The sequence below is a fragment of the Diabrotica virgifera genome, chromosome 9, assembly GCF_917563875.1.
Source record: "Diabrotica virgifera virgifera chromosome 9, PGI_DIABVI_V3a".
NCBI lineage: Eukaryota > Metazoa > Arthropoda > Insecta > Coleoptera > Chrysomelidae > Diabrotica > Diabrotica virgifera.
In genome coordinates this window covers 218272387-218296968 of record NC_065451.1, presented here as the reverse complement: position 1 = coordinate 218296968, position 24582 = coordinate 218272387, and the positions used below count along the sequence as shown (strand labels likewise).

Sequence of the window (24582 nt, the reverse complement as noted above, 5' to 3'; positions counted from 1 at the left end):
AAACCAGTTGCTTAAGAAAACAAAGTTTTAAGAAAGTTTTTATTTTCGGTTTTTCTTTCAGAGTGGGCCCTTTTATGCTGAAAGCGGTTTTATTGCAACTTTAAGGTTTACTTAAAAACCAAATGGTTTTAACTTTAATTTTATTCTACAGTTTTAAAGCATCCTTAACCTTTAACTACACGCGCTGGCGTATTTTTTACGCCAGATATAAGAATTTTACTGCAAATATATTTAAAAATTTAATTTTTGACCTTGTTTATCTCTCTAACCTATCACTGGAATGTGCTTTACAATTTGGTTTTAGTCTCGTTATAATCGGCGTTCTGGGAAGATCGTAATTTACAGTTTAGTATTTGTTGTTTCCGGTGGTGGACAATATACGCCACGATTATATTAATATAAGCAGTAATATAAGTTCATATTTCAATTGTTTTTTAGTCATTATGGCACAAAATAAATTTTTCTTTATAAACAATACTTTTTCTCCTGTAAAAAAATCACATTTCAAAAAAAATTTATTAGTAATTTTATCTATCATGGAATCCAGTTATTCCATGATTCCAGTTATAAATCCCAATTGGCTTACTGAGAAGGAACTCCAAGTATTCACTGATGCTGAATAAGGTTTATAACAAACAACTAAGTGTATTTTGTCAAAAAAAAAATAAACAAATCTGCTGGTTTTAAGCGTATTTTCTTGTGCGTATAAAGTACGCCACGCGTGTAGTTATGTTATAACCTGATGCGCGGGTAGTTAAATGTTAAAAGACATAATAAATGCGTTCAGTGCTACTTGGGATATTTATAGATTTATTACTAAGCTAGAGCTAGAATGCTCAAAGAAGGGAAGTTAGAGTTCAGGAAAATAAAGAACAACGAGCTCAGGAAACGGAATCTAAGTGGCGATGTCGCGAAGAAGAGAGTTTTGAAGCTAAATTAAGTAGGCAGCGGTGAAAACCCGCGTGAGAGAGCGCTCGAAAATCATTGGAGGGTGTAGTTGAAAGGTAAGGTCATTCAATACTTTGGTGAAACCGCAAACAGGTGTATGTTCTCAAAAAAATTGATCTTCTTCTTCTTCGTATTATAAAAAGGCTTTCTTCTTTTCTACATATTTTATCTAACTTCCTCTCTAAACCACGAAGCACGGGGTTTTCTTTTTTAATATATGAGTAGTCGTTACTTTTCTCTCTCCAAGTGATTCTGTTGCAGCGTCGATTATGTTATCTTTGAGGTTTTGCCAGCTTTCATCGATGTTATCATTTTCTAATATTCAATTCTCAGCAATCTTCTCTGATATTCTTTTCCTGTAAAAGTATTCCGTGGATTCCGTAGGTAGTCCTTCGACTTTGATTTTTGTTTGTGTTGGTGCTGCCCTCTTGGGTGTGAAATATTTCATAATGGTTCTTATTTTACATAATAATAAACTATGATCGCTACCTACATCTGCTGAGTTGAGGCATAATAAAAAGTATAATTTAAATAACTCAAAATATAATTTAAAACAAGAAACAAGAATTTTTTATTTATTAAATCTATATACATATTAGCTACAACTTATTTTATGACATTTGCACAGTTCCATTAAAAACAACAGGTTCTTCTTGAAATTCATCCTTTCCATATTTATTGCACTGACAGGTCAGCACGTACCCCAAAAAAGTATTATAATTTTTGTCATATTTATACAACGTAAGGAAAAAATAAATTGGAGTGACTATACTTAACAACAAAGAAGTAGCCATAAGACATATTGCAAATTCTATACCTAACTCGATAGTTATGTTAATACCTATAGTTAATATTAACAAAATTATCGAAGAAAAATACACGTTGCATAATATTAAAGGTGTGTTTGAGACTGTTGTTGTCTGAACAAACTTTCTTTTCTTAACTAAATGTACTATGTTCATAACAATCATAAATACAACAAATATTAAGTACATCAAACATAGCATCAACTCTGAAATCCTCATATACTGCCTATTGACGCAAGCATCTACGTGCAAACCAAGACAACACAGACAAATAAAATAAACAATCATTACTGCAACTCGAACATGATTGGCTAACTTTACGTACTTAGCTGGGTAATACAATTTACAAAACCAAAATATAAACAACAAAACTATGAATAGTATGTCACCAAATAGCGCAGTGAATTCTGCTTGCTCTAGTATACAAAAAGCTCGATGGCTCCATAATCCTGTCCAGTAAAACGAAAACCTAAAAGTTTGTGGTTGTGTCAGCATGAAAAATGTATTAAGTACACACCAGTTAAGTATTATGATATTTTCTTTGTCATATCTTAATCTTCTGTATTTTAAAATCACGAAAATTAATAAAATGTTAGCTACGATGCAGATGATGGCTAGGAAGGTGTAGATTTCGATATATATCTTGTAGATGATGGACACATGGTTGTAGTAGTCGAATTCTTCAGCTTCGAGGTCCGATATGTTGTGTGTTGTTGTGTATGTGAGGTTTTCTGTCGAATTTTGCCATTCGATGTCCATTTCCTGAAATATAATAGACTTAATTAAAATCTAAATAAAAATATACGGTTTCGTTTTGATTCAATTCGAGTCTCTTGCCATCTCCTGACACGTGTTTCTAAGTTTATCCATTATCAAAGAGGCTTTGCAAGAAGCCTCAATTGAACCAAAACGCACCGACTCGTTGTTAAATATTGTTATGCTCTGTATTTCTCTCTTTTTATGAGATTTATCAGCAAATTATTATTTTGATTAATTACTTAATTATTTTAATTATTACTTATGTAAAACAAAATCAAAATTACATTGAATTCTCTAATAAATTTTATTCTCAGGGCTATTTTTAATTTTAATGCATTACCTTAGGTTTGTGGCTTCTAGTATCTCTAGTTGTTTACTTCATCCAGGGACAAAAGAAGGAAATTAAACACACTCGATGCTATATAAATGTTATAAATATTTTTTATTTATCCAATATACCATAAATATAAGATTTTAAAATTATATTAAAATTTAATTCTGTTGCAACTTTTCTCTTCTAATAAATTAAGCTTTAATTCTGATATCTCTTTTGTTTTAACAAAAATTTTATTTAAATAATTCGTTAGACTATCCTTACAAAATACTAAAATTTACTTTTCTCCTTTTGAATTGATTACTTATCTCTTCTTTAAATTTTGGATTGACTAAATTATGCTATAGAAATGCTCAATACAAAAATAAACCAATATGGTGTGGATATAAAACAAACTCTCTCCGTTTCACAAACATTCTGACTAACCTTTTTGTTTCTTCTTTATTTCTTCTTCCTGGATTGCGCAGCCTTCGATTCTCTCACACTTTCTCCTAGGATGTAGCGAAAGGTCCTTTTCGTCCAAACTGCTTCACCAACAAACAAACAACGGGACTTACTCGAAATCTCTATTCAGTTTTATCTCTGCTCGATATCTTGTGCAAATTGATACCCACCGGCTACTCGTTCTAGACAGAACACAGGAATCTCTTCGGACACAAGGAACATTAACTTTTCAACTCGGTCAACGATTTCGTTTCACCACGATCTGCTCGCAAAGGCCAATTTCACCAATTTACAACGACTTCTCACTTTTAAAAAACTGGACTGTCCTCTCCAGATATTACTTACACAGTGCCCATTTTTTCTCTCCTCAAAATCAGACTCAACACTCATCCCCACCATTAATCTTTTTCCGCCAATCACAAAAATCCTCTCTACCTAGTACATCCATATCTTCATTTCTTAAGAACACATTTATTTTGTATAAAATTTTTCCATTTTGTTAAATTGTAGGAGACACCAAATTACTTTTCGTTGTTTCAAAATGCTAAACAAAAGGTCTTATATTCTAAACTCAATAAATTTGTTTACAGTCTCTCCTTCTACGAATCATTTACAAATGTCATATTGTCGATTCCAACGCGAAATAAATGTACTTTCTAATTTTTACCGCATAATTGTATATCCGTTCAAAGAACCATTAAATAATTTAACGACTTCGCTTTCCGCGAAAACACTGTCTACTCACTAAATTATAATATTTACAATTTTTGGTCATATACAGGGCGATGAAAATCTATGATCTCGTGGTCTCTGATATAAATTAATTTTCTAAATTTTTCCCATAAAAATTATACAACAATATATTCAAATATTCTACCAGCGTATGCCTTTAGTGACCTCTAACGGGGAAAAATAAAGTGAATGTCCATAACGATTAAAGTAAAATGTGAATCTAAAATCTAAAAAAATTCTAAATGTTACAGTATCTAATCTAATAACAGGCTAGAAAGATACGTCAAGTGGATGCAGTTTGTCTTGGACGATAACACCTAGCACCATCTAGTGAAGATATCTTAACGACCAACTGACATGTACATCCCAAGTAGCACAATAAAAACCTTTTAGTTTTATATAAGGTTTATAAAGGTTTTATTGTGGTAAATAAGAAGATAATGGTTTTAAAACTACCTTGTAGATATAGTTCCAGAACTATAAAACTGTTAAGCATTTGTCACTAGTGTTAAAATATCTAATAAGGGTATAAAAGAAGACTAATTATTCTTAATAGATAATTTGCCTTATTTTAGTTTTAAAATGGTTTATTCCCAGTTCACTTTAAAACTAATCAGTTTTATGAAGAACTTCCGGACTGTTTGGTTTTATTAGATTCTAGTTTATTACCTTTTAGTTCTATTGTAGTTTTAAAGATTCTCCTAATATGACTAATAAAACCTATCATTAAAATTACTTCATCTCAAGACTATTATGTCAGTAAAACATATGCTTTAAAACTATTTTCGTAGTTTTCTTTAAAGTTGCTTTCTTAAAAGAAATTGGTAGGCTATATTAAAACCAAACGCTCTTAATTGAATCAAGTTGGTTATCGTAAAGACTAAAATATGCTTCTTATCAAAAACAATAAAACTAAACTCATCTCCTCCTCTGTCATGTCCAAAATGGTCGGCCATTTGTTTTAGAGCGAAACAGTGGTGTAGTGTGTTGTAAAAAGTGGAAGTACAGTTAGTATAGAAGAAATAAGTCGCAAGTACTTAAAATATAAACAAACTGGTCATTAAAAAAAATACAACACACACAGCACTACGACGCCTCGATTTTAGGTTAGATTCACATTAAATCCGAGTGGCCGTATTAAAAGCAGCACTAAAACTTTAACGGTTTTAATTCCAAGGCAACCTTGCTTTTATGTATGAAATAAAACCATTTGATCTTAACTATTCTCTGTCGATACACCAAATAGTTTTATTTGGATTTCTTCCTTATTGCTTTATGGAGATGCTGAAACCCGTGATAGATTACAATATAAGGCTTACACAAAAATTATAAATAAGCGACTTACAGACATAAATTCGACTTATTTTAACATTACAACATTAAAATTGTAGACAAAATTATTTTTCTTTCAAATTAATATATTTCGGATTTAAATTTTTTTATTATTTTTATTTTTTAATCACCAAAAAGTCAGAGATGTTAGTAGGGCGTGAGTTATTTAGACCTATTTTTGTTAACATTATCAATAAAGTTATGTGCGCAACTGCGTTTCTACCTTGACAGTCCGAAATAACCAAGTACCTTTTATTATTTAATTGTTACAAATACGTATCTACCAATCATAACACATGTAAAAAGTTGTTGTTGTATATGGAGTGTGTGGGTTTAAAGAATCATTTAATACGGTAAATTGTCTTTAAAAGTCTCCATTTAAGAAACCTTTAAAGTTTGCCATAAAACTGCCTGCACTTAAAGTGTCTTTTAACATGATTTTAAAAGCACCCACACAGCAGCTTTAAAACGAGTTGCTTAAGGAAACAAAGTTTTAAGAAGGTTTCTATTTTTAGTTTTATTGACCTCTTTCAGAGTGGGCCCTTTTATGCTGAAATCGATTTTATTGCAACCTTAAGGTTTACTTAAAAACCAAACGGTTTTAATTTTAGTTTTATTCTACAATTTTAAAGCATCCTTAAATCCGTTCGGTGCTACTTGGGATATTTATTGATTTATTGCTAAGCTAGAGCTAGAAAGCTCTAAGAATGGAAGTTAGAGCTCAGCAAAATAAAGAACAACGAGCTCAGGAAGCGGAATCTACGTGGCGATGTCGCGAAGATAGTTCTGAAGCTAAATTAAGTAGGCAGCAGTGAAAAGCCGCGTAAGAGAGCGCTCTAAAATCATTGGAAGGTGTAGATGAAAGATAAGGTCATTCAATACTATGGTCAAATCGCAAACATTTGTATGTTCTGAAAAAAATTGATAGTGTGTAAAATTTTTTTTTATTAATTAGCTAAGTACTTTCAGCGCATCACGTGCCATCATCAGAGCTTCGTCCTATAGGAATAAATCCTTCATAGAAGTACGCCAGGGAAATAAAGCAAAAATATACCATGTTCGAGACACTTGAGCCGCCAGGTTGCAAATGGGTTTTTTGGGTACTATATATTATCTAATATATTATAAATACAAAAATACCCGTCACAGTTCGGACGAGAATTTTAGTTATTAACAACTAAGTGTCAAAAATGGCAGTTTTTTCGTTTAAATTGCCACAGTTAAAAATAGGGTAATTAAATATCTTATTTATAGTATCCTTCTTTTAGTAGGTGAGCAAAGGTTTAAAATGGCAGTTCTTAAATTTTAGTCCGATCATTTGTTGCTTCGGAAATTTCAAAATAAATCTAAAATTTAGAAAATAAAAAATTTGCTATAACTTTTGCAAAAATGACCTTAAGACTTTCATATTGCATGAAAAGTTGAGTCAAAAAAAGTCCATATAATAGAAAAAAGATTTTATGACGATTCGTCGATTAGTTTAAATTTTATTTAATTTGTTTATCCCAAAGAGCTTTTTTTTGCTATGTTATTGTTCAGAATATAATAGTGTCATATCAATTCTGTGAAAACCACGTGAAAGAAGAATAGTTATATTTTCAAAGTATTTAAAAAAATCATAAAAAGTCATTTTTATCATTCCGAAAATACTTTATTAAAGTAGAGTCATTTTAGGCTTTAAAACAATTTGGATAACTTTGTTAATATTGACTCTAGACTAAAACCACTTTGGGATTTGAAAAGCTGGTATTTTAACACGAATTTAAAAAAAAATCTTTTCACCTAGGTTAATTACGGTCAAAGTTAGGTAAGTATATTTGTTATATAATTTTTTTTTAGAAAATGCGTATTACTTAAAATTTTTGCCAACAATTATTGTTCAGAAATCATTTCTTTGTCTCATTTTTTAATGTGTTTGTGTGTGTTTTATTTTTTTTTTAATTTTTGGTATTGTTTTAATAAATATTTTTGGAAAGTATTAAGTAGTAAAATTAGTTTAATATTTAAATAAAATATAAATAAACTGTTTAAAGTACATATTAATTTCGTTGGAATCATTTATAATAGAAGTATAACTTCTTACGTGCGTACAAAGTACACACACATTGTTTTTATAATTTAATCCATAATATGACAATTTGTTCGTCTGCTATAACTTTTCCCGTGCTTCAAGATTCATTTTCAAACAAATTAAATCAAAACATAAAGTGAAACGTACGCCGATGTATGTAGTATGTAGTATACAGTATACAAAATGTTCATACACATCGACGTTCGTTTCACTTTATGTTTTGACTTAATTTGTTTGAAAATGAATCTCAACGCATGGGAAAAGTTATAGCGGACGAACAATATCTAAAGTGTATAAAAAATATTAGAAGTAATTCATAATAATATTTATCTACTGTATGTCATATTATGTATAAGTTTTTAGTTTGTGAAAACTGTCATTATAGATAGCAGTGCGTGAAGGGTTTAAAGTGTACGTGAAGTAACAATGTAATTTTTCAACAACCGTGTTAAAAATGCAATTTTTAGCATTCCATAGGAGCGTTAAAAATGCTACTTTAACGCACTACTGCTTTAAAAAATTTTAAGGCACTTCAGTTAAAAGTGAATTGTCAAATTGTGAAACGTCAAAATATTTATATTTTATTTATTAACATTAATATTAATAATACAACTTGCGCAATTTGAAAAAGGTGGTTTAAAAGGCTTTTTAAAATTTAATTTAAACTGTATTATTGCATTTTTAACACGTTTGTAGTAGAAAGCTACATATTAAAATTTGTTAAAATATACAACAGTAAAAGTAAGATGTTATTCTATAGTTGTTATGATTTACGTGTTGAGAGTATAGGCAGTTTTGATGTAATGTCAAGAAAAACATAAAAATGGAATGTCAGTGAAGTTCCAGTAAAAGTTTTTGTAGATATTGTCCTGTAATTGAGAATGAATAAATTATAATTATTGTTGATATATAAGACGTTTGTAGAAAAAAATATTGTATGATATACGTGTTAAAGGCACATTTTTAAGGCACTCATGTGAATTGCAGAATTCGCTTCGCTCATTCGCTCATACTTTCACATGCGTGCCTTAAAATTGTACTTTTAACACTTATATTATTATAAATAACTATTAAATGGGATTTACTTTTTCACACTGTTTTTGACACACTTTCATATAATCAAGTATCCTTAACTTTCGCGTTGTCATGGTGATGACATAATGAGCAATAAATTACAACAAAAATTTTGAAAGTTCTGTGGTTTGAAATAAATTCGAATTTTTAAATGTCAAAGTTCTAAAAATTGTAGAATAGAAATGAATTCCAGTGACGAAGAGTTACAGTTTTTTTATTTGTTCATCATAGATAAAAAAATATTGTATGAAACTGTGCGTGAAGTACTTTTTGCGAACTTACGCGATGTATAGCACTCGCTCCGCTGTCGCTCGTACTCTGAACATCGCATGTGTTCGCAAAAAGCATACTTCACTAACTGTTTCATAAATAACTATTTTTCATTTCTGTCGGCAGTCCCCCGAGTGCCAGTGGATTTTTTTAATCTGTCGCGGACAGACGGTGTTTATAATTATAATACATAACTTGATTTTAATGTAATATCTTTTAAGTACTTTAGCATCTTTTTAAAAATATACTTAAAATCCAAACCGTGTCCCACACATTAGAATTAATACCTGTAATCCATGCTGCCAGCAGCGCTAATAAAGATATTAACACAAAAAGTACAAATTAAAAAGAGCTCCGGCCACAGCAAATTCTGTCTCATATGTCCAATTTACTCTAATTACGCTCTAAAGGAAAGTTATGTATTTCCACAAAATGTACATAGCTTTTCCCGTGACGGTATTCACTACGATATCTAATCAAATTAGTTTTCATTATAAGGGAATGCATTAAATAAAAGCTTCACTACCAGGAATTTTGACAAATTTGTTATGGCTTGGCAAGAGTGTGATGCCACTTTGGAATATCAGTGTATTCGAAATTAATTTAACCTCATATAAATACACATATTTCAATTTTTTTACTTTTTTGTTCCTTAACGTGGCGAATTTTCGACTATTAGTCTAAGAGCTAGTGAACCCTCCGACTAACAGTCCTCCTGTAAGGCTAGAAATTTGTCTAGTGATAATTCATAGCATACCAAGGCTAAAAACCATGACCTGGCAGGCATCAGCCGTGCACGTGTATCTACCAGGTGAATCGAAAAGTGCATAGTTTAGGGGTAAAATAAACTTTCTCCTGTAAGGTTTAAATTTAAGTATGTGTTTGAGTAAGTTATTTAGAAGAAATGTGTACAATGACAGGCGATTCTGAAGAGCATAAGACCTTGCCAGGCGAGGGGAAAGATTAGGGGTTTTTCCTAAAATAATTTTTTTTGCATCGAACAATTTTTTTTTAGATTTTTTGAATCATTCCAAACAGAAAAGGTCTTCAGTGATTTTTCTCTTAAGTTAATAGTTTTTGTTATATAAGCGATTGAAAATTTTAAAAATTGCGAAATCGGCCATTTTTAACCCTAAATCAAACATTTATCTAAAAATTTCAAAGTTGCCAAGGTAGGTAGATATTCTTTAAACATTGATTGATGAAATCTCAAATAGTTTTTTGCAATACAATATCGGAAACCCCTTTGTTTTTTAATTGCTAATCAAGCGGGCTCGACACTAGTATAAGTGAGGACGTTTGAGTTGGCATAAATTCATTATCTCGAGAATGGGCAAATTTCAAGACAAAAACCTCAGACAGGTCGATTTTTATTTTTAAATTAGGACTTTTTGGCATATATATAATACTAGTGACGTCATCCATCTGAGCGTGATTACGTAATCGATGATTTTTTGAACGGAGAGTAGAGGTTGTGTGATAGCTCATTTGAAAGATTATTTAATTCTCTATTCACTAATATAAACATTAACGTAAATATTTATACAGGGTGTACAAAAAGAATTTTTTATTTAATTAACTTTAATTAAATTTGACAAATAGAAGAAAAAAAATTTCTGTACACCCTGTATAAATAATTATGTTAATGTTCATATTACTGAATAGAGAATTAAATAACCTTTCAAATGAGTTATCACACAACTCCTACCCTTATTTAAAAAAATCATCGATTGCGTCATTACTCCTAGATGGATGACGTCACTAGTATTATATATATGCCAAAAAGTCCCAATTCAAAAATAAAAATCGACCTGTCTGAGGATTTCTCTTGAAATTTGCCCATTCTCGAGATAATAAATTTATGCAAACTCAAACGTCCTCACTTATACTAGTGTCGCGCCCGCTTGATTAGCAATTAAAAAAACAAAGGGGTTTTCGATATTTTATTGCAAAAAACTCTTCGGGATTTCATCAATCAATGTTTAAAGAATATCTACGTACCTTGGCAACATTCAAATCTTTAGATAAATGTCCGATTTAGGGTTAAAAATAGCCGATTTCGCAATTTTCAAAATTTTCCATCGCTTATATAACAAAAACTATTAACTTAAGAGAAAAATCACAAAGACCTTTTCTGTTTGGAATGATTCAAAAAACCTAAAAAAAATTTGTTCGATGAAAAAAAATTATTTTAGGAAAAACCCCTAATCTTTCCCCTCGCCTGGCAAGGTCTTATGCTCTTCAGAATCGCCTGTCATTGTACACATTTCTTCTAAATAACTTACTCAAACACATACTTAAATTTAAACCTTACAGGAGAAAGTTTATTTTATCCCTAACCTATGCACTTTTCGATTCACCTGATAGATACACGTGTACGGCTGATGCCTGCCAGGTCATGGTTTTTAGCCTTGGTGTGCAATGAATTATCACTAGACAAATTTCTAGCCTTACAGGACGACCGTTAGTCGGAGGGTTCACTAGCTCTTAAACTATAATATGATCTCATCGTTTGTAGCACAACAACAATAAATTACGAACAATTTGTTATGTTTGAAAACACGAAATAGGTATGTACTTAAATGAGCTTAACTCTGGAGAATAGAATGAATGATTACAACAATAATTTATATTTTAATTTAGGTAATTTTGAATAAGAGAGAATAAGTAATATTAATAGTAAAGACTCTTTACCAGGCACATCAAAATTAAGGACATTTAAGGGGAATTAAGGGACATTAAGGAGAGGTAAAAGACAGTCGCTGTAAGGTTTCTCCACTTTTATTATTGATTTGACTCTTGCTTCATTTTCGGGGCATAGGATCTTCCTTATTCCATTTTTTATCAACACTAAGTATTTTCAAAAAGACCATTCGGACTGCGGTTGACAACATATTCTCCAAAACAAAGCTTGACTCTGAGTCATTTTTTGTTCAATAGTAACTGATGAAAGTAAATTGACTCTATCATATAGAGACCATTGAGGAGATCTAGGAAAATTACTGCTCAGAATTGTACAAAGACTTTTGAAAAGATGCATCATTCTCAGAATACAAGATACATGTAGGTAATGAGAGAAGCAGAACTCATTATTTTATAAGCAGAAGTAGAGAAGGCTCTTAACCAACTAAGAAATAAAAAACCTAAGGATCGGTGGCATATCAGCGAAGACTCTAAAAGCAACGGGCGAGATTGACATATATGTAATACTGGATATTATGTACAACATGATATGGATTCCACTTTATTCCTATCCATAAAAAAGGATAACTAACCATACGCAGCAGTTACTGAACCATTACCCTTATTGCTTATGCAACTAAAATCTTGCTACATTTATAAACCTGGCTCCGAAACATCAGAGATTGGACCCACACAACAGGGAATGACTTATTTCATCAAGCCCAGAACACAGAGAAATTTGCCATGTTCCGTTGGTGGTGTGTTGACGGAAACAATTATAAAATTAAAGGAAGTGTAAAACAACGAATAGTAATATATTTATTTATTTTTGGTTAAAAAGCGTGCTTCGCTTATATCGTAAAGGTTTGTTATTTTAGCGAGGGTGTGACTGCGCTGCGTGCCCGCTGTGTTGATACTGACCGAGACCACAAACGCTATTATGTCATCAAATATGCGGTTCTACCATGTGGCCAGAAAAGGCGATAAATTACTAAATCTGGCATTTTAAAAGCTAAGAACCTTTCTGTAGTTTTTAAGAAGTTGACATAAAGAGGCTGGCCCTTTATCTGGTACCGTAATCTATGAATTTGCGTGTCTCATACATAAACTGAACATGACATCAACATCTGGTTTTGTATTTAGGAGCGAAACACATGAAGACCACATGGAAGAAAGGCGAAATGTCACAAAGAGGTTAATTCGAGAAAATTGAATTTGAAATTGAAACCATTCGCCTTTCTTCCCTGTACGAAGAATTTTATAATGTGTTTTAAGCTATGAGGATTCGTCTTTTCCCATGTTTGAATGACTCACATAAAACTACTACTAAAAACCTAATATTGCTGCTCTGAACCAAAAATAATAAAAAATTGACATTTCGCCTTTCTTCCGTGTGGTCTTCACATGTGAATTTTAATTGACCCATATTATTTTCGTTTAGAAAAGAAAGTTAATATTTAAAATTAGCAATTAAAATAATAGTAAAATAATAATTGAAACGTGTCGCTAGAGCCATATTGATCGCCAACCTCAATAGAGAAGGCACTTAGGAGGAGAAGGACATAATATAATCAATGAACGGCTAAAACACTCCCAGAGATTCTTGGCTTCTTCTTTTCTACAAGGAACGCGTGGGCAGATTTTGATCTTCTTCTTAACCTTCTATCGTCCACGTTTGGACATAGGTCTCACCCAACTCCTTCCATCGGTCTCTATCCTGAGCGACATATTTCCAATCTGTTCCGGCTGCTCTTTTAATATCATCAACCCACCTCATCTTTGGTTTTCCTCTCGGTCGTTTACTTTGGTAAGTCAATGTTGTATTGTTGGATTTTAATGTTGGTCTTTTTGTCTAGCAGTGTGGCCTGCGAAGCTCCATTTAAGTTTGGCAACTAGTTTTGTTATGTCCTCGACTTTTGTTTTTGATCTTACCCAGTCGTTTCCCTTATTTTTATCTGACAGTCGTATACCTAACATTGCCCTTACTGATATTGATCACCAGACAGATAATAGAAAAAATAGTGAACCCAACATACCAATGCTGTTCTATTTCGTAGATTAAACAAAGACTTTCGATTCAGTAAAATGGAATCCCTTCTAGAGTATATATAATGGAAAATATGGGCACCTAACCAAGTAATTATTAATCTAATGATTTTATCTGCAGGATAAAAACTTAGATAAAATGTTGAATTAAACGGAATATGTTCAACTGCGTTCAAAACAAAGAAAGGAACTAGACAGGGCTACAGACTATTACTGCTATTACCTGCAATGTGGGGAAATACAGAACGTGGAGCACTTGAGAGTATGCAGACTTTGCCCATCACAGTGCACCCTCGATGATTTATGGCTCGCAAATACGAAGGGTGTAGACGTAGCCCGTTACTAGGCAGAAAAACTGTAGTCGGAGCCAGACACGAAAAAGTAGGTAGTGTACGACACATATTCTGAATATAAGAGGAAAGTACCTCCTACTCGAATGGGATGGAGGAGTCATTATAGGAAGCAGAAAAATCAGTATCCTGCGAGGAGCAGATGACACACTTATACTAGCAGCGAATAAGGTCGAAATTATTACCATCACGGCATCACCGAACAACTAAATCAGATAAGCAAAGAATCAGGACATCAAATAACACAGGAAAAACAGAAATAATGATCGTGGACAAGGCAAATAACAATCTGCCATACGTACATTAAAGTGACGAATTTCCAAGTAGTAGACTGATTTGTAGACAAAGTAGTAGAAAAATATACCCTGTTCGTGACACTTCAACAGCCAGGGTACTGAAGCGTTTTTTGACAGGTAATACCTATAAGAACAAATTGTAGGTATTTCCTGCGTAGGATCTGGCGGCCATTTTTATTTATACATAATTTAGTGTCAAAAAGCGGTCTCTTTACCTTTTTTCAAATTAGTGGAAAACAGTAAAACTTGGTTTTCTTAGTATGAATGTCTTAGACAAAGAAGGTTTCCCAATAATTTTAAACAAGCAGAAGTTATAATAATACATAAAGGGGAAGATAAAGATCCTGCCTTACCGAAATCATATAGACCGGTATGTTTATTGAATACAATGGGAAAATTACAAGAAAAATTACTATGTAAAAAATTAAATCAAATAAGAACAGAAATTGGATTACATCCTGGTCAGTATGGTTTTAGAAAAGGTAGATCAACAGAAGATGCAATAAATAAAGTATTTGAAATAATAAATGAAAGCATAAAAAAGTATATTTTAATGATCTTTATAGACGTGTCTGGGGCTTTTGACAATCTTTGGTGGCCGTCATTCTTTGAAAGACTTCGAAGAATGAGATGTCCAAAGAATCTGTACGGAAGTCTCAGAAACTACTGTCAAGACCGATATGCAAGCCTAAGCTGCCCAACAGGAAAAAAGACAAAACATATCACAAAAGGATGTCCACAAGGATCAGTATGTGGACCTATGTTCTGGGATGTATTGCTAGAGGAACTGTTGGAACAATTGACTATAGATCCTGAAGTGCTTGGAAGCATAGCATATGCAGATGATTTGTTGTTGATCATAGATGCAAACTCAAGAAGAGAATTAAAAAATAAATCAAATGAAGTATTAATAAGAGTAAATGATTGGATGAATAAAGTCAAATTAACAATATCAGATTCAAAAACAATATATAGTTTAATCAAAGGAAATTTAGAAAGAGATCCAATTATAAAAATTAGAGGGAAAACAATAAAAAGAAAAAAGGAAACAAGATATTTAGGTATTATAATAGACGAACAAAAATTATTTACAAAACACATGAGTTGTGTCTGTGAAAAGGCAACAAAGATCATGCATAGCATTGCTAGTCTAGCACAGAAGGAATATAGAATTTCGTTCCGACAGATGAGAATATACGTAAGTACAATACTTGCATCAATTGTAGGGTACGGTTCAAGTGTATGGGCACATAGATTAATAAATAAAAAAAAATGCAGAAAAATTAAATAGAGCTCAGAGAGGATTTCTTGTAAGAACGACGGGAGCATTTGGAACAACTGCAACACAGGCACTCACAGTTTTAACTGGAGTAATGCCAATGTATTTAGAAACACAAAAAGGAGCATGTAATTATTGGCTAAAAAAAGAAAAATATGAAAAAATAATACAAATAATAGGATTAGATATAAGAAATAAAAGAGAATTAAAAGAAATAATAAATAGAAAAAGACAAAATGAATGGGAAAATTCAACAAAATCTAGACGTTTATACAATTTTATACCAATATTAGAAAACATTCCAAATTATTTTAATCAAAAACAAGGTTTAGTACACTTTTTAACAGGACATGGACCGTACCCAACATATTTGGAAAGATTTAACTTAAAAGATGATGCATATTGTGAATGTGGAGAACTAGGTACACCAGAACATATAGTGTTACATTGTGAATATACTATAGAAAATGAAGAACATAGAGAAATGAGAAGAAGATTAGAAAGAATTGAAATAAGAGATATATTACAAAATGAAGAATATTTTGGAATATTAAACAATTTAACAGAAATAATATCTAAAAAACAACAAGAAATTTATAATAATAGAAGAAGACAACAAATAATCCAACCCTGATGAAGTTGAGTAAGATAAAGTTAAAATAAATAAAATAAAATATAAATTCAAAAATAGATATTTACAATTATAATAATAATAATTCAATATAAAATAAATAAAAATAATAATTCAATAATTAATTCATTAAATTAAAAAAAAAACTACCAACTCTCTTCTGAAAATAGAGGGACTGTCTTTATAACTTAGAAGGGAGTTGATAGTACCAAAAATATTTTAAAAAATATATATTGTTTCTTTAAATTTGTTAAATGTAATTAATAGATTATGGCAAATTATTAATTGTAAAAATAGATTTAGTAGTTTAGTAAAAAATGTAAAAATATAAAAAAATATCTGTAATCCCATCAGGAAAAAAACGACCTGGATTAGTCACTAGATGCCAGGTCATATGTATGAACAATAAATAAATAAAAAAAAAATAAAAAATAAAAAAAAAATAAAAATAAGGTTTTCTTAGTACAAACATCTTCGAGAGAATGGAAAAACTATAAAATGGCGTATTACAAAGTTTAGTATACCCATTTATTGTTAATATAATTGCGAAAAAAGGCCGAAATTTCAAAAAAAAATAATTTTTCAATAACTATTCTAAAAATAAGTGTACAGCTTCGAAATTTTTGTCAAATAAGGCTTCTTTGATGCTTAATATGTGACAACAATTTCAAACCGATTCATTCATTTGTTTAAATTTTATTCAAATTGTTTATCTCAGTAAGCTTTTTTTTTGCAATAACGTAAGTCAGAAAAAAAAATGTTAGAACCATTCTACAGGTGTCAAATGACAGAGCATGAACTAAACTTTCAAATTGGTTTAAAAAAAGTGAATAAAAAATGCATTTATTAATAATAAATAATCATGCAAAAGTATCGTCAATTTTTCCTTATAAACTTTTTGAACAAATTTAAAAAAAAAATCTATTTTTCTACTCTATCTCATTTTATATATATTTTTAGTTTGTGAAAGCTGTCATTATAGATAACAGTGCGTGAAAGATTTAAGGTGTGCGCGTAGTAACAGTGTATTTTATATGGGATTTACTTTTTCGCACTGTTTTTTGGCACACTTTCATATAATCAAATATTCTTAACTTTCGTGTTGTCGTGGTGTTGACATGTGAGCAATAAATTACAACAAAAGTTTTGACAGTTTTGTGGTTTGAAAGAAGTTAGAATTTTTAAATGTCAAAGTTCTAAAAATTGTAGAATAAAAATGAATTCCAGTGACGAAGAGTTACAGTTTTTTATTTGTTTATCGTAGATAAAATAATATTGTATGAAACTGTGCGTGAAGTACTTTTTGCGAACATACGCAATGTATAGCACTCGCGCCGCTGTCGCTCGTGCTCTAAACATCACGTGCGTTCGCAAAAAGCATACTTCACGAACTGTTTCATAAATAGCTATTTGTATAACAAGGGAGGAAAGTGCTAATTTTCCTCCCGAGAATGAAGTTTACTGCCCGACGCGTAGCGGAGGGCAGTAATCATTCAAGGGAGGAAAAGGCACTTTACTCCCATGTTATACATATGGTTTTTCCACCTTCCTCAAATAACAAGTCATTTTTTCATTTTTACTTAATTTATTTATGTAACTAACCAACAAAATTTATTAGAACTAAAACTAACAAGTAGGTACAATATAACTGTCAACTGTCAAATATAAGTCAAATTATTAATGTAAACATTGTTAAATCAGAATAACAATTTACTGTTTTTTACCATTCTGCAAAATACAGAGTGTTTTTAGATAAACGTTAAAATGTATAGATACTTACGTAATAGAAAATAGATATTGTACAGGGCGTCAATAAGTTATATTTCATGAATGAAATACCATGACGTCACTTTTACTTTTCCTCCCTAGGGAGGAAAAATATTTTCCTCCCTAGGGAGGAAAAGTACAACTTTGCTCCCTACAATCAGGTCCGGAAAGGTATACTTTTGGTAGAGGTAGGTGGAAATAACTATTTTTACCGTTTTTTAGGTGCACAACTACCAAGTAATGTTATGTATATGATAATTGATGAAAAATTGTAATAAATATAATATATAATTTATTACATCAAAAAATAAAAGTTTATAAGGAAAAATTGAAGAAACTCTTGCATATAATTATTTATTACTAATAAATGCATTTTCTATTCACTTTTTTTTTAAACCAATTTGAAAGTTTAGCCCATGCTCATTTAGTGGAGTCCATGAAGGTGGATATGAGTTATTACCTCAGATTTCGTTGAACCTCCATCGATTTTCATAAAAATTGGTGGCTGGTTAAAAGATACCTCAAGGAACAAAGGTGATAATAGTGCCAACTTGCGCTTTTTGCATTTTAGGGGTGAAATACACCCCTTTTTTAAAAATTATTTTTTAGATTTCTGAAAGTGGAGTCACTGTAAGTTTTCACTTTCTATTTTGTTGAACCTTTATTGATTTTCATGAAAATCGGTAAGTAGTTAGAGGATACCACAAGCAATAAAATATATATAGCATTAACTTGCGCTTTTGCATGTTAGGGGTGTAATACACCCCTACTTTTTAAATTGTAAAAAATGCAGATTTCCGCATTATGGCGCAATTAATCTTGTTTAATTCAGAAAAATAAATATTTTTTTTATATTTATGTGCATGAATTACACTTTTTTTTTTTAATTTTTCAAACCCTATAGCAACCAAGAATCCGAAAATTAACAAGTCGAAAATCACGAAAACCTTATTCTTCTATATTTCTGAAAGTGTAGTCACTGAATGTTTTCACCCACGATTTCTTTGAACCTTCATCGATTTTCATGAAAATTGTTGATTAGTTAGAGGATACTTCAAAAAACAAAAGTGATATAGCACCAAGTTGCGCTTTCTGCATTTTAGGGGTGAAATCCACCTTTTTTTTAATGATAAAAATGCAGATTTCAGCATTCTGGCTCAAGCAATCTCGTTTAATTAAGTAAGATAAATATTTTTTTACATTTATGTGCATGATTTATAATTTTTATAAATTTTTGAAACCTTATAGCAACCAAAAATCAGAAAATTAGCAAATCGACAATCACGAAAAAAATTAATCTTTTATATTTCCAAAGAGGCAGTCACTGAAGGTTTTCACCCCTGATTTCGTTGAACCTCCATCAATTTTCATGAAAATTGGTAAGTAGTTAGAGGATACCTCAAGAAACAAAAATAATGTACCAACTTGCGCTTTTATCCTGGGGGTGGATGTTACCCCTTCTCATGGGTGAACACTATTTTATTAAAAATAACCCCATAATTAGATAGAGGAGTAAATTCTAAGCAAACTTTCTTTTATCAAGTTTATAAATTTTTTATTTAAATAGTATTTCATAATTTAATAAAATATTATTGGTACAGTAAAACCTGACAATAACGGCCGCTAAAAATAGAAAACAATTGGCCGTTATAGAAATGTGGCCGCTAATGATAGGCTTCCTTTTCCACAAATACATAAAATATAATTGAAAATTTATTTATTTTAGTAATTAAAGCAAATCTAATTAAATATAATTCTACAAACAAACGGAACATACTAAAACTAAATTCAATTTACTACAATCTAAAACAATATCTTTACGAAAAAACAACTACAAGAAAAACAGAATTTTTGTTTGTTTTAGATTTTTTTAGATAAACGAAACATACTAAAACTAATTTAATATAGGTAATACATAATATAAAACAACATACTATAGCTACTACGAAAAATACGCTTATCACTAAAGTATCGTCGTGCTTCCATGCTATATTCAACAAAACCAACTTGGTAGGGCCTTTAATTAGATATCGTAAATCACTTTGGCTGATTTTGTCTTCATATATATTATGTTTGAGAAATCCCTTTTTTTTTGTGAGACTGGATATAGGACATTTCTCAAGTATGAATTCACATTCATGGTATATCGTTGCTATACAGGGATAATAGTCTGTGCAATGTTATGGTACAGGCTACGTTAAATATGAAGTAAATGTGGAAGATATACACTGGTTATTCATTTCAATTTAATTTGATTGTTTTTTAATCGTTTACAATATTTAAAATAATTAAAGACATAAAGTTAGGGATTTCAAAAATAAATTCAGTTCTCACTGGCAGGGTGGGAAATAATAAAGTGCCATACAATAGCATTTCATTACAATGCTCATTACAGGCTGCTCCGTTTGAGAAAACTCATACTCTCAAACTTTGAGAAAACACTCATTCAGTTTCGACCAACCCTGTATTAGCTAAAATTAAACGTTTTGCTAGATTACTAATTTTTAACAATAATAGATTATATTAAAAATCACTTGAACATAAATTGATTTTCTGATGTCAAATCACTACAATTATACAGGGGGTGAATATTGCTATGAAATTTGAAAATAAAAACGTAATTATCTTTTAAACTACTTCGTATAACATCACAAAACCTGATATTTTAAGAAATAAAACAAAGAGGAGAATCCAAAAATGTAAAAATATATAGGGTGTTCCATTAAACAAAAGATAATTTTGTTTCACCCTATCAATATGGGTGGCCCTGTATATTTGGAAATGTATTTAAATTCTGATATTATCTATGCCCCAATCTCACCTAAATAAACTTTTTTCGTATCTCCTACAACAAACGAATAATTGTACTTCCCACAACCTGTATACATACAAAATCTCCGCTATAAAATTTTTTCAAAGAAAATGTTATTGGTTTTTTTAAAATAACTCCGTTAAATTTTGAAATATGAGATTTATCCAAAAACCATTACAAAGCTAAGTAAAAGTTCTATAACACTTTATTAAACATATTTTTCTAAATCCTTTATTTTTTTTTAAATACAAGGTGGAAGGGCCCCGGTTACATGGCTCCCGCAGTAAAATTTAGGTTTTAAATGTTTCTAGCTCGGTTATTTTTTGTCGTAAAAAAATATTAAAAAAAGAAAAAGCTTAAATAAAGTTAAAACTAAAATTTTGTTTTCTACCATTTTTTAAGTATATCGAGTATTTTTGGAGTTATTATCAAAAGAAAATGAAATTCACGAAAATTTGAAAAATTCTAATTTTTTTAATCGTATTTTTTTTTCAAAAATATGCATTTTAAACCGGTCAAAATTGTTGAAGTTATTACTCATGTTAAAATAAATAAAGTTTTAAATGGGTTACTATAAATTTTAATTTTTGTGGAAATGACGAATGTTTCATTTTTCATTCTTCCCTAAAAAATCTGAAAGGTTCCTCTTATTTCCATCATAACTTGCTTAATTTTGATACTATCGACTTCTTATATAGCTTTTTGATAGTTACCTTTAAGTGCTTTATTAAAATGTTTAATATCTATATTCAACAAAGTGCATCGTTTTCCTGTTATTTAAGCTTGAATACTAAGATTTGAGTACTCGCGGAAAAAAATATACATTCAATTGCATATAACTCACTTTGTATATGTAATAAAGGATTTTTCGAATAAGGAGCTTACTTATTTTTATATGATCTTCGATTTTGGTAATAACAACTTTTTTGAAGAAACTTATGGTTTTTGAGTTATTTATGAAAAACTGCTTTAAAACATGGATTGTCTTCAGGAAAAATCAAAACTTTTGATCTTTAATAACTCAAAAACTATTGATTTATTGAAATAACTTTATATAACAAATTTTACTTATCATTTTTCCCTCTATCGATTAGTGGTATTATTTTTAATAAAATAATTTCCACCCCCGAGAAGGGGTGGCATCCCCCCCCCCCAGGGTAAAAGCGCAAGTTGGCACCATGTCACCTTTGTTTCTTGAGGTATCCTCTACATACTTACCAATTTTCATGAAAATCGATGGAGGTTCAACGATATCGGAGGTGAAAACCTTCATTGACTCCACTATTTCATCTGACATCTGCAGAATTGTTCTTAAATCATTTTTTCTGACTTTTGTTATTGCAAAAAAAGCTCTCTGGGGTAAACAATTTGAATAAAATTTAAACAGTTAAATAAATCGCCTTGAAATTTTTGTGAAATATTAAGCACCAAAGAATCCTCATTTGACAATAATTTCAAAGCTGTACACTAATTTTTACAACAGTTATTGCGAAAATATTTTTTTTTGCAATTCCGACCTTGTTTCGCAATTATATTAACAATAAATGAGTATATCAAACTTTGTAATACGTCATTTTAAAGCTTTTTCCATAATCTCGAAGATGTTTGTACCAAGAAAACCATAGGTCTTACTGTTTTCCATTGATTTGAAAAAAACAGAAAGGCCGTCTTTTGACACTAAATTGTTTATAAATAAAAATGGCCGCCAGATCCTACGCAGAAAATAGTTATAAATTGTTCATATAGGTATTACCTGTCGAAAAAAATGCTTCAGTACCCTGGCTGTTGAAGTGTGATGGAAAAAACCTTATTACCCTGGACTATTTGGACTCCCTGAGAATCAACAATATTAAGCTTCTCAGAAATCACATGGAAAAATTATTAAACAAATATTATTCAGTCAAACAAAACACAGTTCAAAAGATAAAAAACAATGAAAATATTAATATTAAATTGTTGCATAATTTGCTACTCAGAATAAAAATCAAAATCTTAATAACAATGTCAAAACCGTCAACAAAAGATTACATACCGAGTACTCTTTGTAGAATCCGACCTTGGCTACAAATAAACCATTGTCATCCGGTATGTCAGTTATTCAAATAATATACACATTAAAAAACATCCACATTTCTATCGAATTATAGGTACATTAAAACATAAACAAGTTATTACAACACTTACCCGAAAATCACTGACTTAATTTTCCGATAAGTGCACACGACATTGCATTCCAACTTGACCAAAACAGAAAAGACAAATTTATTCGGTTGATTGTTTAGTTAACTTGAATTAGATTACGACTCCTACATCATCCTAATAATAAAATAGATCTACGTGGACTGGTGGATAATTGCAGCACATATTAAGCGCCTGTTACAGAGATGTACTAGCACAATGCAAGACGAGACAATGCTACTGGTTTTGTTACTACATATTTACGGTGACCATATCTTTTTAAAGAAAAAAAAGTACAAAAAACAAAAATGTATTAAAAACGCAAAATGTATCTTGTTATTGGACAAATATAACTTTTTGGCATTAAAAATAAATAAACTATGTAGCTAACCATAAAAAATTATATCAATTAAACTAAACATAACACATTATATTAACTTTGAAAAAGTTACAAGCGTGTAATTAAGAGTTTTTAGATGAGGGATCAGGAATAGCCTCATCTTCTTCCGGTTTTCTGCATCATTCATATTTTTCTGAACTTAAAATTAATTTAAGAAGGTCCGGCTTCGACCGAAGTAAATGAAACATTTCATACAAGTCTCATCAAAATTTGCGTACACCAGCATCGCTGCCTTGAGAGTGGATATGGACATTTGTGACTTTTCCGACGTCCAATAATTATTTATTACAGAAAATAAACGCACGATAGCCGCACCAGTACCCGGAAGACAAAAAATAAATTCGCATAATTAAGTTTTTCAGTTTGAATTGATCTACACCATGGACGTATAAATAAAGATTTTTAATTATAAAGATCTTTATTTATACGTCCATGATCCACACACTTAAAAACTTGAAGCCATCGTTCCTGACTATTTTCTTCTCTGTTCCACTCAGCAATTTTTTCACTTGTAGCCACGTCTTTCAAAATTCCCAGTTCGTCAAAGAGTTGATCTTCATTTAACATGGTTGCCTTGATACCTATACAATTTAAAAGCTTCGAGAGAATAACAAACATCGTTCCATGTTATTTCACTTCTTAGATCTATCCTTTTGAATACTATAAATTCATGAACATTTGTATTCCAGTTTTCTAGGTAGGTTACACATTTTGTGTAAAAATGTTTAACTTGTGCAGTGAAGTCTTGTGCACGACCACTACACCGCACCATAAGCCTGATGTCTCACACACTTAAAATGTTTTTAAAGATCATTCATAAACGCATTTACCAAACAGTTGATATGGATATTGAAGAAACCCACTTTGGATTCCGTAGAGGCGTAGGTACCCGTGAGGCTCTGTTTGCATTCAACGTACTAATCCAGAGATGCTTGGATGTGAACCAGGATATGTACGTCTGTTTCATAGATTACGATAGGCTTTCGATAAAGTCCGCCACAAAGAGCTAATGGACGTCCTTAAAGCAAAACAATTGCAATACAATGACTTTTGAATTATAACAAATCTATATTAAGTATAAACAGCAGGCACACATACGCATAAACGAACACACATCAGAAGAGTTCGAAATTAAAAGAGGAGTGCGACAGGGGTGTGTATTATTGTCACTACTACTATTCAGTGCATACTCTGAAGAAATTATGAAAAAAGCTCTTGAGGGAGGAACAGCAGGAATAAAGGTAAATGGAACGCCAACTAACAACATTAGATATGCGGACGATACTATCATAATAGCGGACAACCTCCAAAAGCTAATGAACAAGATAGTTGAGTATGGAGAAGAATATGGATTATCAGTAAACATCAAGA

At 30.9% G+C, this 24582-nt stretch overlaps 2 protein-coding genes across 8 annotated transcripts in view; both read right to left on the bottom strand.

Moving 5' to 3' along the window:
- LOC126892035 (uncharacterized) overlaps nt 1-24582 on the bottom strand; it is a 573784-nt gene that overhangs the window by 498568 nt on the left and 50634 nt on the right. The window lies entirely within an intron of this gene.
- LOC126892034 (uncharacterized) overlaps nt 1-24582 on the bottom strand; it is a 51999-nt gene that overhangs the window by 6359 nt on the left and 21058 nt on the right. Inside the window, exons 1-2 of one of the 7 annotated variants that reach the window (XM_050661455.1) lie at nt 22818-23017; nt 22666-22694 (exon numbers count right to left, since the gene is read on the bottom strand). The exons of 2 other annotated variants lie outside the window; for them this stretch is intronic. Coding sequence is in view for 2 of the 5 variants with exons in the window: in XM_050661450.1 (XP_050517407.1) it covers nt 1560-2516 (957 nt within the window). In the remaining 3 variants the exon portion in view is untranslated. Of the gene's footprint in view, nt 1-1495; nt 2517-22386; nt 22593-22665; nt 22695-22817; nt 23025-24582 lie in introns of those variants that run through there. 4 more of the 7 variants (XM_050661451.1, XM_050661452.1, XM_050661456.1 and 1 more) reach the window with 4 other exon arrangements.